Source organism: Solea solea, chromosome 2, assembly GCF_958295425.1.
Source record: "Solea solea chromosome 2, fSolSol10.1, whole genome shotgun sequence".
NCBI classification, from domain to species: Eukaryota; Metazoa; Chordata; class Actinopteri; order Pleuronectiformes; family Soleidae; genus Solea; species Solea solea.
The window spans coordinates 26,201,591-26,220,115 of record NC_081135.1 but is presented as its reverse complement, the minus strand read 5'-3'; the positions used below and the strand labels follow the sequence as shown (position 1 = coordinate 26,220,115).

Genomic DNA, 18,525 nt, shown 5'->3' with positions numbered 1-18,525 from the left:
CATCAGCATCTCAGGCGCTTTACTAATGATCTTTACTTACATAAAGCTCTTGCCTATAGGAGAATGTTGATCCAGACTACAGAATGCACGTTGTCAACCGGCAGAGATTAGAGCTGGTGTACAATGCAGTATATGCAGATGCCAGAGCAACAAAGAACCTTTGTAATGGGTCCACAACAAAACCACTGTTCTTCAGTGATTACAGCGCACATACTGATTGACATGGTGGTCGCACACGAGAGCTGGACCTTGCACCGATTTACAATGCAGAATAGTGTTTTGATAACACTGGATCTGACGATGTGAGGTCTGAGGATGTTTATCTTTTCAATTTAAGAACTCCTCTGCAAAGAGCAGCATCGCAGCATCGCAGCACATCAGTGCAGTTTGACTACATTCAACATCACAGCGGGGAAGAACAGACGGAGATGGAGACAAGCCCAGTGCTTCCAAAGGACCAGAGACTCACATCAGAAGAAGAGAATGCACTGGTGTCGCAGGTACTGGAGATCATTGGCGGCATCACACGTGAGGCCTTACAGACCATGGATGAGCCTGCGGAGAGAGCCGGGTGTTTGATGGAGGAGGGAGACGACTCTGTGTTCTACAGCGATGAGGATCAGACTAATCAGGAATGCGAGTTGGCCAACACACTGTGTGGGTTTGATGCCAACGAGGGCAAATATCTTATTAAAAGTGAAGGCGTGGAAAATACAATCCCACAGAAGAAGGGCGATCAAGAGGGAGAAGTCTTAAATGGCAAATTGAATTTAGCGATGGAGACAGAAACACCTTTGCAGTCCATTCTGACTGCTGAAGAAGAGGAATGCAAAGAGCTCCAGACCCAAAAAACTGAACTTAAGAATAAGTCAGACTCTACAGGTCCAGGAGCAGAAGCTGATCCAACAGAGCAGAATGCATCATCAGAAACAGGTAAGAGGAACTTTAAATTGTTTAGCAATACAATTAATAAATGTGGAAGTTCTTTGAGAAACACAATAGATTTTGCTCTTTATTCTCTTTACAGTAACTCAAAACAAGGAACAAAAAAAGGAACAATTGGTGCAAGAGGCTCACATATCAAACCTTGAAGCCACTGATGTAACTAATGAGGGGTGTCATGCAAGGGTGGACGGAAAGGAACAAGTCCCCAAAGAGATGTCAGGTGTTGAACTCCAGATATCAGGCGATGGACAAATTACGTTAGAGCAGGAGCCAGAGCGGGAGGACAACTTCCATTTTCCTGTGGGGTTTCATCAGGCCACGTCCAGCACAGGCTACGCTACGCTGCCTCTGCTGAAGAAATCCAGGGACAGCGGCGGCAGTCACCAGGAATCCTTCGACCACATCTCCTCCTCCTCCTCCAAGTACAGCACCCTGTCCTACCGCAAAATCGGCAGAGGAAACACTCGCAAGAAGATAGAGGAGTTCGAGCACATGATGATGAATTTATAAGACGGTTTCTCGGGTGGACATGAACCACAACATGTTTTCTTTCAGGCAGTTTGGGCAATAACTCTCCTGTTCACACAAACCTCACACATATGGTTTCTTAATGAAATGTGTTGTTTAGTCTGTAACTGTAGAGGAATGCCAAACAAATCATCTCATGCTAACAAGGTAAATGATGTTGTAGTCTAAAAATGTTGTTACATTAGGGAAATTGTTTGAACGGCAGATTTACTGAATGGAATGCTCTGAGATTATAATCCTACTAGCCGTAATGAAGGTGTTGTTTGGTGTTAGAGTTTATTGCACCTGAACCTTTGGAGTGAACCTAACTAGGAGTGCACACTTGTCCACACATGTCCTGATGTGTAGTGGATTAAAAAAAAACATGATAAAATAAACAAATCTTATCGTCATCTGTTTTACATTCTGGGGGAAAATGCATTTCCGACAGTTTATGGTTAAAGCGTCTGATAAAAGATCACAAAATCATGAAATCACAGCACAAGTTCATTTGGCAGAATGAACCAACACTTCCCCCTAGTGACAAAGAAAGTTCACAACCAAATCTACACGGAAATAACACAGCAATAAAAACCACAGAACAGAAGCATCCATTTCACCCAAGTGCCTCACCAAATATAAAGTATATGACATCTAATAAGTAGATGCGGCGCATTTATACAAAAAATTAAATTCTATTTTCCATGCGTATTTACCTCTAGTGTTTAAGTAAAAACACTTTGCGATCTCTGAGGCACTGTGTATGTCTTTGGTTTCAAAAAAGATTCAGAATAACACTTGAACCTCAAACCTGTAGCCCAGTTAAAATAACAATAATAAGAAAGAAAAAATAGGCCCTTTTACCAAAATACCAGTGCAAAGTACCTTAAAAAATGTCCTTAACCAGGGAACAATTTTTTCTTTTCTTTTTTCTTTTTCTCTGTGTTATAAATCAAGATCAGTCCCCGCTGAATGAATCCAAAAAAGGAAATTAGAAACATTGCACGTCTCCCACACACTCCACATAATATGAAAGTTCCTCCGTACAGTCCTGTGTTTTGAGGTTGGACCACAGATGATTCCAAAAGTGTGAGGCCACTGAAGCGCTCTATAGTGCAAATTTGACACGTAAAAAAACAAATCAGCGTCAGCCTCATGCCTAAAAATTGTAGTGTGTGAACTGCCACTTCTGGAGGCTGTTGCGAGAATCACAAGTGTTGAGGTAAACAGTGTCCCCCTTAGGTCCCGCCTCCAGGCACAAGTGATTCAGAAACTCCGTTATGATGTGCTCCGCCTTAACAAAGATGAAAACAGGAGACAGAATTAATTAATATAAAGCAGAGGTGTCAAACTGGCGGTCTGTGGGCACAGTGGGTGTGGCTGAGGTGATAGACATGTGTATGTATATATATATATATATATAAATATATATATATGAATAGATTTGTTGGAATAGTAACAATTAGACATTTGGTTGTAATTATCACACCATTAAATGTATTACATCCAACATTAATTTACATATATACCAGCATGTATGCTTTATTATTTACTTAATTTTAGATTTCTGTTTTTGATAATAATAGATTTATCATAAATTTATCATAAATATGTTTGTATCAATACAAGAACTTTTACTTTGAAAATCTGTGAAATATCATCATGGATATCTTTAGGGCGACATCATGGTGGAATATTGCATTATAATTTTAAGCTCATACTGCTCCCCTGCTATCTAACTAGCTAGCTAACTGACACTTGCTTTTTTCCATAGACCTCATGACCAGTATAGACACATTGACTCATTGGCCCCCTAAGTCTTTTTGAGTTGGACACTCTGACACTGGCTTCTGAATACTCGCTGGCCTTAGCACAATTAAAGGAATACTTCACCGATTTGCATTTAGCTTTGTATTACTAGAATAGAAAAATTGTGCTTCCCAAGGCACGTAACAAAAAAAAGAATGAAGATATTTCTCAACTCAGGGGAAACTGAGGTTGGGAAGCACAATTTTTCAAAAATACTACCCCTATTCTAGTAATAAATGCAAATCAGTGAAGTATTCCTTTAAGTTTAAACTGATGGCAACATTTACTTTCTGCAGGATATGGAAGCAGGCAAATTCTGTCCTTTGATTACACATCACATAGACCAAGCAAAACAGCACAGACTCAACATCAACCTACCAGAGCTGTGGTGGTGGATTTGTGGAACCAGCGCTGTGCCGGCTCGGTGTTATCGCACGGCTGTAAAGCAAAGCCATTCTCGCCTTGTGGTGCAACACACAGGTCCTGCTGGCGAATAAGCTTCATCCAGGTGTAATTAAAGTGCTGACTCTAAAAACCAGAAAAAGAGGCAGGGAGTGCCAAAGGTTGTAATTATGCTGTGTGGAAACAAGAGAGATGTTGAAATAATGGCTCAGTGTGCTGAGTCCAAGAAGACCACAGTTAGAAAAGGCTTGGTCTGCTCTTGAACTCCACCCTTGTTTATCGTGGCTTGGGTCCTGTCTTGGACTCTGCATAAGTAGATTCTTGGATATTTTTATGGTATCGCCTCCATAATTACCATGCTCATGAGGCTAAAAGTGCACTCCATGTGCCTACATTCCTCAGCAACACAGAGAAATCAAACAAATTGGGGCACTTCCACTCAGAATGAGATTGCCGATTTGCTGTTACATAACGTGTGAAGTAAAATAAAAGCACTTACCTTCTTACTGAGATCACACATCTCGAAGGACAGAGAGCTGTTCTGCAGTGTTAGGCATTTTCTTAAGCCACGATTGAAGACCTACACGGAAACACATCCTGGTTAAATTATACAATTGTACATATACACACACACACACATATATATATATATATATATATATATATATATATATCAACATATATTATCAGCGATTGCAATGATAACAAAACAAAAATCTTTATTCTCCAATGTCTAGAGTGTGGTGCAACTATTACCACAAGGTGGAAACAGTAACATGTATTCAGTTAATTACTTCTCATTAGTTCTCATGTGATGGAATGTGTTGTTATTGCTGTGTGACAGAATTATGTTTGATGTAGAAATGCAAATTAAAGTCTGTCTGAAAGTCTGAGTGGAGCACTGATTTCCTGCCTCATAAAGACTGCGGAGAAGTGCGTTTGAAGAGAGCACATATTGGAACACTTACTTCACTGTGAAGTACCTTTTTTTTTTCCCACATACGCTCTTTTCTAATAAACTGTCTTGTGGAGACACTAACATTTCTGAACAACTTCCGAGAATTGATAAGAAAATCTCGGCATTGGGGAAGGCCTGTCTCCCTCTCAGAGTTTCAGAGACACTGATCCATGCTTTTATCACATCTCGGCTGGATTATTGTAATTCTCTGTATGTGAGCTTTGACCAGTCATCTCATCGCTTGCCTTTTGACTGGAAAAAAGAAGAGAGAGCACATCACACCTGGGTTGCACCTGCTCCACTGGCTTCCCATTCGATTGATTTTTAAATTTTATTGTTGTTTTTTAAAGCTCTTAATGGTTTGGAACCACATTACCTCTCCTTCATCTTCACACCCCAGCCCGAACTCTGAGGTCTGATGACTTTGCTTTTTAGCCCAAAAGCCCGGCTAAAGAGCCGGGGCCTTTTCTGTAGCTGTCCCCAAACAATTCAACCATTTACCCATTGACATTAAATCTGCACTATTAAATCCCAACTATTAAACATTTTAAATCACTTTTGAAGACCCACATCTTCTCCTTGGCCTTCACTTCAAGATGATCAACCAGGACACTTTTTTGATAGATTTTTACCATTTACCATTTATTATTTGACTAGTTTTACTTTTATGTTTTATGTCAACCCTGGTTGTTTTTAAATAAATAAATAAATAAATAAATAAAGTTGACTTGGCTAATAATAAATTCATGGCAAGCATTTAGTTTTTTAACTGCTAATTTAGCGAGATGCACAGAAAGTGTAGGGAAATCACATACCATGCCCTCGGCTTTGACTATAGGAGCTTTCATATCTGGATACACGTTGTCCAGGTACCACTTGAAACTATTGCACTTCAGCTTCTTCCTCAGCTCGATCTGGTCGGTGAGGTTGCCGATGTCGATGACCTTCCTATTCAGCAGGTGTTGGAAGCCGTGTCCATAGAAGAGGTCCTTGTACTCGTCCAGCCAGACCTCGGCCACTCTCGCCAAGTTGCGCTCCACGGTCTTCTGCCTGTCTTTGGGGAACTTGTACGGGTTCTGCCCTCGGAAAATGTGTCCCACTCGAGAGCAGGGGATGATCTCAATTTCCCCTCCACACATCCAGATCTGTCCAAGGCAACATGTTAGACAAAGAAAGAAAAGATCCCAAACAACCAATTTTCTAAATGAGCAATATACCTTAAATGAAATCTCCATGTTCTCCCCGCCCCATACATCCAGGCCTGGGTCATAAGAACCAAGCTCATAGAAGTAGTTTTTGTCAATGGAGAAAAGGCCTCCAGCCATAACTGGACACCTGTAAGACGGAATAAATTAATTTAAAAAAACAAACAAAAAAACACAAATATCAATGAAATATGAACAGAAAAGTAAAAACAATGAGCAAAAACTTGGGACCTGATGGGATCTGCGATGGTCAAGTTGTGCTTCTTAATGTAGTCTGCTGGAACCGTGCTCCAGCCAAACACCAAAGGCCACTTGAAAATGCCTCTTTGGAAGGTGTCAACCAGCATATAACTGAAGAGAAAGAGGAAGAGCACAATCTCCAATGTCAAAGTGAACATTTTTTTTGGTTTTCTCTTCTATATGACATTCAGCATTGAACTTAATCACAGCAGATGTAGTATGTCCTTAGACATGATCTCATGATTCAGTCACCTCATGTCCTTATCGTTGATGACTTCAATAACCGGACACGGCACCGTCTTGCGATCTAGATAGACTCTCTCCAAAAGTGGCTCCAACCAGCCCACGTTACACTCAACGTGGGAGTCTAGGAAGGTAAGGACCTCACCTACATGAGAGGACAACAAATAGTCACATCTGCAGTTTATCTGTGTGATATTTAATATCCTGTCAAAGAAAGGCAGGTGGTATATGGCGATGCACATACACAGTGTGTACTATGAATAAGATGTATAATAGTACACTATAAATACACTAGGGAACAGGTGAAAGTCTGCAAGAGGTTTCTACAAAGACATATGATACGAAATAAAATACATCATTTATGCAAGATATTGTGTTGATTTTAAATCTAGTTCACCAACCTTCTGTTCTAAATCTAAAATATTGATTCCAGAAACCGAGATGACTATAGAGAATAGAGAATGCAGCATTTCAACCTTTATATATTGATTATATTGATGGTACATGAATTTCCAACAGGGTGAATGACACCTCAGTCAAAGCCTAAGCAGGTCTGCTTCCCCTGCATTGGCACTACGTAACTTCTGGTTTTCGGGTCCGTGCCACAAAACTAAAACATTCTATTTTAAGGCATATACTTGGACACTGACCAGTATTTCTCGTCATGTTGAGTAACATTATAAAATAGTCTGTTCAGCAGCTGTCCATTGTGTTGTCGTCTGTTGTGTAGTGTTCAATGTCGTTTGTTTGTTGTCAGCGCACTGGTACTATGTCACGCTACGTATCCAATCCAGCTGTACTTACCTTTGGCAACAGCAGCTCCAGCAAGTCTGGCTCTGATCAGACCCTCTCGCTCCTTCAAACGTACGATCCGCACTTTGGGAAACTGGGACATGTACGCGTCCAGTGGCGCTTTTAGGTAGTCTGCCAGAGTACAAGTAAGCTGTGAAACTACTACAGACAAGTTCTAACATGTAGACAAAAGTACATAAAGATTAAGAAGGAAAGGGGAAGCCTATAGCACTTCACATTATTCATAATTATTCACTGAGAATAACGAAACTAACCTGTCCAATTGCTGTTAACTGTAAATTCATAAACAATAACTGTATTTTAACAACAATCCCCTTTGTGGCAATTTGTTGCCCTGGTGTTATGAGTAAATGAAGACTGGACACAAACAGTGCATAGAAAAACTACTAGTTAGCTATAAAAAAAGAGTTCTCTAAAGAGCCTCTAATGAGTTAATCAATTAAACCTTGAAAAGCTTGTGAGCGCTTTTGTAAAAACACGGTGAAAACCTCCTGTACTTCATATTTTAAAATCACTCTCATGTGTCATCTTTAATATTTTAGTTTATCTAGTAATTTAAGTAACAACGTATATTCTACAGACTAGCCAAGAAGTTTAGACTTCCTAAATCTAGCTAAATCCAGGTCATATGTTCTACGTGTGAAGAACACAGAGACACTCTTTTACCTCTGGTGCTGAAATCATCCACCAGAATGATCTCTTTGAGCAGGTGTGGTGGAGATCTGTTGAGGACACTGTGCACAGAGCGGAGAAGCGTGGACCACACTTCGTCTACGAAGCAGAAAATCACACTGGTGGAGGGCAAGTCGTCGTGAACCAGATTCCGTGCGCACCTGGAAAGAAGCGCAAAAAAAGGCTGATGCAGCTTTGCGACCCAAGCTTTAGGAGAAAAACAAATGTTCCAGAGAAAACTCACGTTTCAGGCCTGGTGTCTGGGAGGGCACGGTCCACTGGGATCTGGTCACTCAGGTAGACATTAAAATGCCCTTCATCCCATCTCCTCCTCACCTCTGAGTTTTCTTTACTGGCAACGAATGCTGCCTGACCAAACTGACCCACAGCCTTGGCATTTCTGGGAGCGAGTGTCACATCGAGAGAAAGCACTCTGTGGACACCTGCAGGTTTTCTGACAGCAGTGGAGTTATTCTTGGAGGCCTCTCCTGCTTTGAGCTTCATTACAGGTTTAGTGAACTCCTTTGTTATGTTAAGGTGAGTCTTAATAATTGCCATCTCCTTTTTCTGCTCTTGATTCATAGTCAACCCATTTTCTTTGACATCCTTGTTGGAAGACTTGGACATTACTTTTAGAGGCTCTCCCTCCTTGTTCTGAAGCCGGTTCTCGTTTGTTCCAGTCTTGTCACGATTGTCCTTGACTTTTTCATTTGTCATCGAATCCCCTTTGTCCACATTGTTTGGTAGAGGAGCGCGGTTCACTTTCTGAACATTTGGCTGTGGAGTTTTATCACCCACCTTTTCAGGAAATGTCTCTTTATGAGGAACATCTACTTTACTTTTCTCTAACTTGTCTACATTCAGGTCCAGGTCTACAGCTTTCTTCTCTGCAGGACCACGGTGCTTCGATGCAACATTTTGCAGAGCAGCTTCTTCTTGATGTTTGGAGTCAGAGCCACGACCTTTGGCAAGACGATTCCCCAGTCTGTACACCGGGTCTAAGTCGATGTCTGGGTCCACATCCACCCTCTGCACTGGGCTTATAAACCTCCTCTTCATCAACTGTGTCACCCTGACCTGATGTTTATAAACCTCCCTCTCTTTTATAACTCTCTCCTTCAGCAGCTGACTGTTGGAGTCGTTTATTGATATACGGAGTGCAGCCATGTCAAACAGCAGCCAGATGACAGAGGCGACGAACACGAAGGCGAGAACCCTCCCACTCCCTCTCAAGTATCTCCTCACCTTCATCATTGTTTTAGGCATTAGGGAAAGTGTACTGTGGAATGAATTAAGTGTCAGGTCGTAAAAGAGCGGAGGACACTTTTGTTCTGAAGGCAAAGTTTCCTCGGGATTAGAGAGGTTAGCTGCCTGCGTGGCATGCTAGACACGGAGAGGGAGAGCGGCGGCAGCAGGAGTCAGTGTTGTCACTCACAAGTACAGCAGGGTCGGACACCCATAGTCCAACACTCACACACACACACACTCGCACTCACACACAGTGTAAAGTTACTTCTCTGTACCGTGTCGCTCCAATCACGTCCAACAGTCCGGGGACATCGCGTGTGTCTCACTAACTTCTGCCCGGAGGAAAAATAAACTTGGTCAAAGTCGCTGAAGTTCTTCCGCTAAAGTTCCACGGTGGCAAAAATGTGACTGACACGGTTTTGTATGAAGACTCGGCGAAAGGCTAACGCTTTGTCACTAAACTGTGATTGGACAGATTGACAGGAAAAAAAAGTGCACGGAGTCAGCGACTCAAGTCAAGTAAGCCGGAAGTAGCGCCGGAAGCGAGGTGTCCTTCCTTCAAAATAGAACCATCAAAGTGAAGATTATGTAACAAGTCAAATATTTTTTTACTTAGCGGCTTGGTGGAATGACAAACCTCCAGCAAATGCATTAAATTCATATTATTTCGGTTGAAAAAGGTGAAAAAAGGGGCCAACCTTTTATGTATATATAAAAAAGCAAAATTAGTAGCAAAACTACAAGATTGCTCCATGTCAATATCTGACCTATCAATATTATGATATGTTTTAAATAAATTCTGAATCTTAAGACTTGTCCACATCATTATAAAATTGTAATTTTGAACTTCTTGGACCATAACATACTTCCCCAGAAAATGTAACCAAAAGTATTGTCAATGAGAGACATAAGTCATTATCATTGTTACCATTAGTATTATTGAAAATATAAGAATACATTAACATTTGATTTGTGGTTAATTGGTGAGCAGCAGCACATTGCAGTGATACTCCAATTCAAATAAACAGGTTGAGCAGATTATAGGTATAGGAAGTAGAAATGTTGCATAACTTGCTTTACCACTGAGCCTCTCTGACAATGTGTGCTTTCATGTGATGTGATGTGTCATAGCAAATCAACACAGGTGAGCTTTTATTTATTTAGGCTCCATGAGAACACAAACCTGACAGACCGGTAGGATTTTATTTACTATCTCCATGTTAAATTAAATGCTAAATTAATTAAGGAAGTCCATTAGATGTTGGAGGTATTTTACCAGTCTGTTGTGGCCAGTGCACTGTTCTTTGCTGTGGTGTGCTGGGGGAGCAGCATTGGAGCCGGTGAAACTAACAAACTCAACAAACTGATAAAGAAGGCCGGCTCCATCATCGGCTGCAAACAGGACACCGTGGAAACGGTGGTGGAGAGGAGGATGCTGAATAAACTTTTTTCCATCATGGATAACCCCGATCATCCTCTCCACCACATCCTCCAGGCCCAGGAGAGCACATTCTCCAAGCGATTCAGACAGCTCCGCTGTCACAAGGACAGATTCAGGAAGTCATTCCTGCCATCAGCCATCAAAACTTACAATAACTCTCTGTAATAGTCAAAAAAAACCAAAAAAAAAAAAAACCTGCTCATTTGCACAATGGACATTTTCTCTCTGTGACATACAGTATGACATTGCACTCCTTCATTATTGCACTATTTTTTCCCACTGTTGCACATTTTACGTTTTATGTTTATAATATTTGTTGCATTGCTGCTATGTTAAAACAATTTCCCCTTGGGGATGAATAAAGTATTTCTATTCTATTCTATTAAATGAAATATCCATCCCTGTAAATCATTTAATCATGATCTAAATTGATCTATCATTATTAATATTACTAATTTGTGTCCTAACCACTAACAACAGACGTGTTTTTTCTGCTGTTTTGTTTATCTTTGTTATTGTAAGCAAGGATTTGTTATTTTCATTATTGATTTTACAGTAAAAAATTGATTAAGAATAACATTGGAAATAACTAAAAATAATGGTTGAAATGCATGCAATGGAAGTTTTACCAAATATCTCTGTCTGTAATGAAGCATATTAATATAACAAAGCACGATAGAAACGGCCTCCAATGAACATTTGAGTGAGATTAACAGTATTCTAAAAGATACACACCCACAGACGGGCACAGACACACATGCACAATCACATTTGTAAAACCTGTGTTACTGCAGCCATTAGGCAGTGATTAGTGAAGACAACGACAGGTTTTCCTCTTCATCAGCAGGCCTCTCCTGGGAGTCTGATTGGTCCCATCCAGCCTATTAACAGTCCCCAACATGTGGAGGGAGGGGAGCGCTGCCTCCCATGGTGGCTGCCCTTAGCCACACTACACACTCTTTCATTAGTGTGTTAGCTAAATGCTTGCCCTCAGGACAGCCCCGAGCCATGCAATACATGTGTTAGCGTATATACAGTATATATATATATATATGTGCTCCAGCCATCGGGCAATTCTTTAATTTATTCATCCAGTTCTACAGTCACACTCGGTTACGGCCTTCATTTGGTTAATGTGAGTGTATTCTTTCTTAATTGATCAGGCAGAGGGACAGACACCCGCAAAACAAGAGGTGACACACCAGTGAAAGTCAGTCACCAGTGTGTGAATGTCCATGCAACACTGTTTCTTTGAATATAATTTAAGTTTATGTAAATCCTAATTTTGTATCATGAGAGAGCTATTTTCTAGACTGACATCATTCTGTGTTACAAATGTGATATAGGAATATGAATATTGACATAATAATATTGACTTAAAGCATTTTGATTGGTTATTAGATTGAGATGAAAAAAAATAAGCGCCAGTGAAAATAGGTCAGAAGCCACTGGACCTTGGAGCAACACAGTCTTTTGACCTGCATCGTAATTCAGTTAGTTTTAATAGAAAAGTCAAGATTTTAAGTTCCATTCTTTATTTCTTTTTTATCTCACAATTACTTCTATTTGTTTTCTGATGTTCTTGTGTTGAGTGCAAACACCCACATAGAACTGAAACTACTAGATTACCCTTTGATTAATTTCAATAAATGTACTTATTTTACAAGCTAAGACCTATTTTTTACTATCTGGCTTCTAAAATATACAATTTAGTTTCATTAAAACGCCTTTGGTTTGTAGATCAGTTACATTGAAAATTTAAGACGTGTTATTTTGGTCTCTAGAAAATAGTAAAGGGCATTTCTCGCAACTTTTACGGACATAACATATAAAACAATAACATAAATATTTGAAAGCCTAATCAGTACAATAAGTCTTAGTACGTGGTACAGTTGATGATTTGGATTTCATTTAATTTATTTAAATTTTATTGTGATCAGCAGCATATACAGGGTTGATATGAACTATCCTTGTACCTTATGGTCCTTCAGCTGTTATCTGAGGGAAAATTCTTCTTCTAATAATAATAATAACGATGATAACTTTGATTTATAAAGCACCTTTCACGAAACCCAAGGTCATTGTGCAAGTAGAAAAAAGAAAAACCAGAACAAAAACACTAACATGCAACTCCAGATTCCTTATATAATTACTGAAAAATAGCTTTCTGAGTGAGCTCAATAACGCTCACATTTCCAGTATTCAAGAGAGTCACACGGTCAACAAAGTTCAACACTTATTAAAAAAAATAAAATTGCTTTTTGGTGTAATTGACATCTATAAAATAAATGGTCACGGCGTCTCCCATCAGAAGGGATTAGACAAAATGAATGCAACTGGGAATCGTGCAGTGACACAGGCACATGTTAAAAGTGTTAAACGCATTTGTATGATATCTTCAGAACATGTTATTTAGACCCTGGAATTAAAATGACAACAGTTGGTATGTGTAATTTACATAGAGGTCATGTTGTGCTAATATGGCACTCGTTGAAAACGACAGCCAGCAACAATATGGTTAAGTCTGACCCACTGACATTTCCAGCTCCAAATTATGCACATTGTGTGAATTAAATTAATTAGAGAATTCATTAAGAAATATGGCTTGCGGAAACGAGTGTAATATTTAGTTATGTGATGTAATTTTCTTTCATTGTTAAAGCTAATTTGTTTCATAACAGATCCTGCGGTATTTTCGCCCCTGTGCTAACTATGATGTATATAATTTGTTAGCCATTTAATTAATTATGATTAGAGTTAGTGAATGTACAGCTTGTTTTGACAGATGGTTCCCATCAGGGAGACCTTTGCACAATTAACTTATAATCAATTACATCCTTCTTTTTTTTTTGCTGTTTGTTACGTCTTGAAGAAAAATATCCACAGCATATGCATCAAATAAATGCTTTACTCGGAATACATCAAATGAGCAATTATCTTTAATTTGTCCAATAATTCAAAGCAGCAACAACTTTGGTTCATTTCATGCTCTGTGAGATACACACCTGTACGCTTGTGTGGTCCATTCACTTAGGCATGGGACCATGTTTCATCAGTGTTTGGCTATTTACCTCCTCTGTTTGATGTGTGTTTGTGTGTTTCCCTAATCATGAATATTTCTCCCACCATTCTGAGAGAAAATACCTTAAACATATGAATTATTGATACCTTTACTGCACATTTTACTATACAATATAATTACACACAGTGTGAACAAATGCCTTGTTTTTCTCTCTCTCTATTTTACACACATTTTATTTTTTCAATCTGATGCATTTTTCTTTGCCAAACCTGTAAGTGGAAAACCTACGAGTCTATATAGTTGTACCTGCTTTACTCCACAAGATGGAGCTTTAGTTCTGCTCATGTTGTGCACTGGAAGCGTTCCATGATATTCAGTGGCTGTGCAACAACATACATGTTGTCTACAACATTGTAGATTCATCTTAATAATGAGCAAAATTTCAGATATATTTTCTTTACAAATTCTGTCAATTGTTTGCTTTTCATCCATCTTGGAAGAAATTACCACCACGGAGCAAAAATAAATCTTATTTTGACCATAGAGGAGACAAGACCATCATTTTTCCCATCATTGTATGTATGTTAATTCTTTGAAAATGAATCCATACATGTATTTTGCTCTCGCAATTTTTGCTATATCACTGTTTCTAATCTCATGCATCTTTATACGACCGTTTCTACCGTCTCTGCATCACCGATGAGGCCTTAATTTGATTAAATCTTGTTTAATATAGAAAATTCCTGGAAATAAGTTCAATAACACCCCCCTGTTTAAGAAGTCGACAACCTTTATCTTTTTTCTTTCTTTTTTTTTGGTCAGGTGACATGAAGGTGATACTGATTTTGCTCCCCCTGGACATGACTTAATGTCTGACATAAAAAATAACTACATAATTTGTCTCAATCCAGAGGGCTGACTTGGCATGGACAGCAGCAGTCCTAAATGTCACCCTATAATGAGTTCTGGCCAAAGGTACACAGTTAGGACAGTGCCCGCTGGCACCTGGGATGCCCAGTGGCTAGCTTTTTAGCCCACAGCCATTTGGACAACCCCAGTTTTCCTTTGTGAACACTGCTGTACACGATCTGCATCCGAACAAAAAGTTTAAGTGTTGTTGTGAAGTTCCAGTTCAACCCGGCAGTAGAGGACAACAGAATGGGAACAGAAGGGCGAAAATAGCAGAGATCACGGACAGTATATCGAGACAAAGCAAAAAAAGAAATGAACGACGAAAATCCGGCAGATGTCCTGAAATAACAAACTTTAAATGCAATTTTGCAATGAACTAATTATCCTTGTGTTTTACAGTTTATCAATACAGTATAACACACTGATACATGGACTGATGAGCGTGAACCTTCACCAACCTGCTGTCTGTCTAACAGAAAACAGGAAGACTTCCAGTTTTGAGGAAGTTGACTTCTTTTGTTTGAGACCAAGTGACAACATGCCATGGGTTTATTATCTCACGGAGGCACAGGAGATGAGGGAACATTGTATCTAAATTAACTTTTTCTATTTCCTGGTGAATGAAATCAATTCCGTCCCTTTATGTTACTTTTCATTTGCCTTTTGTCTTGTTGCGGAATCTTTTCTCTTTCTCTCTCATTCATCTGTTTTGCCCTTTCCTTGATCTGATAGCATTAAACATATAATTAAGTCATAAAGGAGGGGACTGATGAGTGTAGCAGATGGTAATTGCGTCCTACATTTGAATGAAATGATATGCATTGCTACAATTTACAGCCTTTGCCTCATATTTTATTCAGCAACCTTTTATCTCTTTTCCTGCAGAATTATTCTGCAATAAATTTAGACATCTTATCAATAGCTGGAGTGATAGTGACAGAAACACGGAAGGAACGAGCCTCTGCCGTTTTATGCTGTTTAAAATAATTTTCCATAATAAAGGAGCTATCCGAGCTGCTCTATCGCTGTAGAGGCGGGTAGACCCATTTCTAGTAAGACAGCCTCTGGTTTGTGGACAAGCTGTCAATCCCCTCTTAGTCTGAAGAAATGTGAAAAGATGGAGGAAGAAGGTTTAGTCAAGTTTGAATCAGGTTTCTGAAACTCACACAGAGAAATTACTTGTACATGCATTGCCTCAAATATTAAACTTACTGGCCACTTAATTAGGTACACCTTTCTATCATCTTGAACCAGCCTGACCATTGTCCTCTGACCTCTGGCATCAACAAGGCATTTTCCCCGCAGAGAACTGCAAGTGGGTATTTTCTCCTTTTTGGACCGTTCTCTGTAAACCGCAGAGATGGTTGTGCATGAAAATCCCAGTAGATCAGCATTTTCTGAAATACTCAGACCAACACCAACAAACACGCCACATTTAAAGTCACAAATCACTTTTCCTCCTCATTCTTATGTTTGGATTTGGTTTGAGCCTCAGCTGGTAGTCTTGACCATGTACGAGGGTGGGCTCAAACAAGTTCATACCCTGACTAAGAAGGATTAATACCAGCGCAATTAAACTTGGCATGCATTAAATTCAACCTTTCGTGATACTGACTGCGTTGTTTCCTTCCAGATAAACCCACATTTGATAGCTAATTGAGACTAAATGAGTACATTCTGTGAATTAGGGGATGCTGCTGCAGCTTTATTAACGGTGCAAAAGTGGGCAGCTGAATTCAAGAGGGGTTAGGAAGAGGATTGAAGATGACCCAAGATGACCCAAGATCCGGAGTTGCTCCCATGTCATTGGCTGGTTAGATATTTGCATTAACATGCAGTTGAACAGTTGTACCTAATAAAGTGGCCAGTGAGTGTATGATATTCATTCATTCTCTACAGCTTTATCCTCCTCAAGAGGACCACAGGGGCCGCTGGAGCCAATCCCAACTGAGATAGGGTGAAAGGCGGAGTTCACCCTGGACAGGTCACCAGTCCATCACAGGGTCAACGCACAGAGATTAACAACCATTCAACCGTGTCGTTTTGCTACATGGCAACAGCGCTACGTAGCCACTACTCCACTGTGTTTATCCTTTTCCTGATCTGATCGTGCAAAATCTAATTTGACGGTTTAAAATGGCCATTTTGTTTCAGTGTTTGGTGAGAAAATACACATTTAGGTCCAAATACTGTATAGTACAAACTTACACTTAGTGACAGGTCACAACACAACACAATTCAACAATATACCACAATGTGTGGACTCACAATTTGCCATGAAGTTGACTTTGCACCTCTCAAAACCTCAACACTAACTTTCACGACAATAGCATTTACTGTAAGCTTGTTGCATTTGACTGTATTCATGTTTGAGCCAGTTTGAGCTGAACTCTGTATTTCCCTTAGTCACTCACTCACTCACTCACTCACTCACTCACTCATCTTCTGCCACTTTATCCTCTGCATGAGGGTCGTGGAGGCCGCTGATGCCAAACCCAGACAGGCTACACCCTGGACAGGTCACCAGTCCATCACTGGGCCTTCCCGTAGTCCTAGAGACTTAAAAGTCAGGAGAAAACCAAGTCATCAAGTGAAATTGATCATATTTGTCGTCCAAATACACATCGTGCTTCATTCCCAGGTAGATCTTGTCGATGAAAGTACATTATAATAAAACCTTGATGTTCAAACATCCAGTGGAGCACTTTCACAGGATCATTTGCACCTACAATAAAACTTCCACATGAAAACTTAACTCCTGTAATAGCAATAAGCAGAACAGTTGAATGGAGAAATGCCAGAAGGAGCTCTTTGTTCCACTGACATGCTTTCCTCTCACCAGTCCCTCGTGAAATGCTGGACTCCACTGATATTTGAGAAGTGGTAGCTGGGGCGATATAGATTTAATTCTCATGTTACCCCCGACCTGCCAAGTACAGGCTTTGGTTGCCAGCTGGAAGGCTTTCATATGTTGGTGCGCAAGGGTGGGGGTATTAGCGGGGGCAGAAGAGAGGAGGACAAGTATACAGTATATACACAAGTGTCTGTAGACCTTGAAGGTGTGACAGAAGTGCTTTCCACATCTAGACACCCCAGGCACTTAGCGTTTAGTCATGATGCAGGTCCATTACCTTTAAGTACGAGTACTTATGTTTGGTCGCCTGTTTTTACAGCCCCTCTACCTTGAAAAGGAATCTACCCAGGGTGACCCAACTCTATTTATTGATGCCTTCTGAGTTTCCACTTGCTGGTAATAGACTGGAAAACACAGATAATGTGTTTGATCGATCAACTTGAACAAATTTCATTTGTTGGGATCAATAACAGTTTACAGTTGACAGAGCTCAAAGAACTACATTTATTTGAGCTTTTTGATTGAAGCTGTCTTGGCGACGCAGCCAGTGTGAGGCACTCCAGCCTGGGCCTATGTGGCAGGCATGGGCTCTTCTGTTCTATTATTGCTAGCAATCTGTATTTAAAACTAATATCAGTGTGTGCTGCATGGCTTGGGGCAAAAGGCACCAAACAATAGAATGTGAAAAATAACAATTTCCCTCACATTTTTCATTGGTATCCATTTTTTTCATTTGAGGGTGTAATGATTAGATTTTTTTTTTTTCAGCGGCATGATTTGTATTATGTTTTCACTGTGTTCAAAACATAATAGAAAAGTGATGTGGAACCAAAAGGGGGGGGGGGGGGGGGTGGAAAAAAAAGGAAATTAACTGACGTACTGAAGAAGGACGTCTCCGTGGCTCAACCTTTTGCAGTTTTCTTCATGTTTCTGCTTTTCATGATCATGCTCTGTGGAACGCCCTAAAGACATGAGAGCCTTTGCTCTGTGTCATACAGTTCCAGGCCAGGCCGCTACCTTCTGCACACACAGACAAAAACAGCATGAGATGGGAAGTCCACATGGATAAACGTTTTCTGTGGTAGGTGTTGCTTCAGGCAAGTGATATTCAGGGGGAATTTACTGTGTATAGCGTTGTTACGGCAATAACCTTCTTATAGAGGTGTGTTTGCAAAAGCTTTTTACTCCAGTGTAGTAAATGGGCTCACGTTGGCCTCAGCTTGAAAGGCTATGTATATATATATATAGTATATG

The 18,525-nt window shown here is 40.1% G+C and overlaps 1 protein-coding gene across 1 annotated transcript; it reads right to left on the bottom strand.

The window, feature by feature from the left end:
• Positions 1-995: 995 nt before the first annotated feature.
• On the bottom strand, positions 996-9,556 carry LOC131455229 (polypeptide N-acetylgalactosaminyltransferase 5). Its single transcript, XM_058622737.1, has 10 exons — positions 8,039-9,556; positions 7,789-7,955; positions 7,114-7,233; positions 6,319-6,454; positions 6,058-6,177; positions 5,839-5,956; positions 5,437-5,766; positions 4,163-4,243; positions 3,640-3,789; positions 996-2,746 (listed from the first exon to the last, which is right to left on the bottom strand). The coding sequence occupies exons 1-10, from the start codon at positions 9,058-9,060 to the stop codon at positions 2,612-2,614; spliced, it is 2,379 nt and encodes a 792-aa protein (XP_058478720.1). The 5' UTR covers positions 9,061-9,556; the 3' UTR covers positions 996-2,611.
• Positions 9,557-18,525: the final 8,969 nt, after the last annotated feature.

What these genes read in the sequence shown, in the direction of transcription:
- LOC131455229 (XM_058622737.1), bottom strand. Translation starts at nt 9,060, where the DNA reads ATGCCTAAAACAATGATGAAGGTGAGGAGATACTTGAGAGGGAGTGGG. An exon ending in CCAGACACCAGGCCTGAAAC is followed by an intron (nt 7,956 to 8,038) that starts GTGAGTTTTCTC and finishes GCTTCTTTCCAG; the next exon opens with GTGCGCACGGAATCTGGTTC. An exon ending in ACCATCGCAGATCCCATCAG is followed by an intron (nt 5,957 to 6,057) that starts GTCCCAAGTTTT and finishes TCCGTCTTACAG; the next exon opens with GTGTCCAGTTATGGCTGGAG.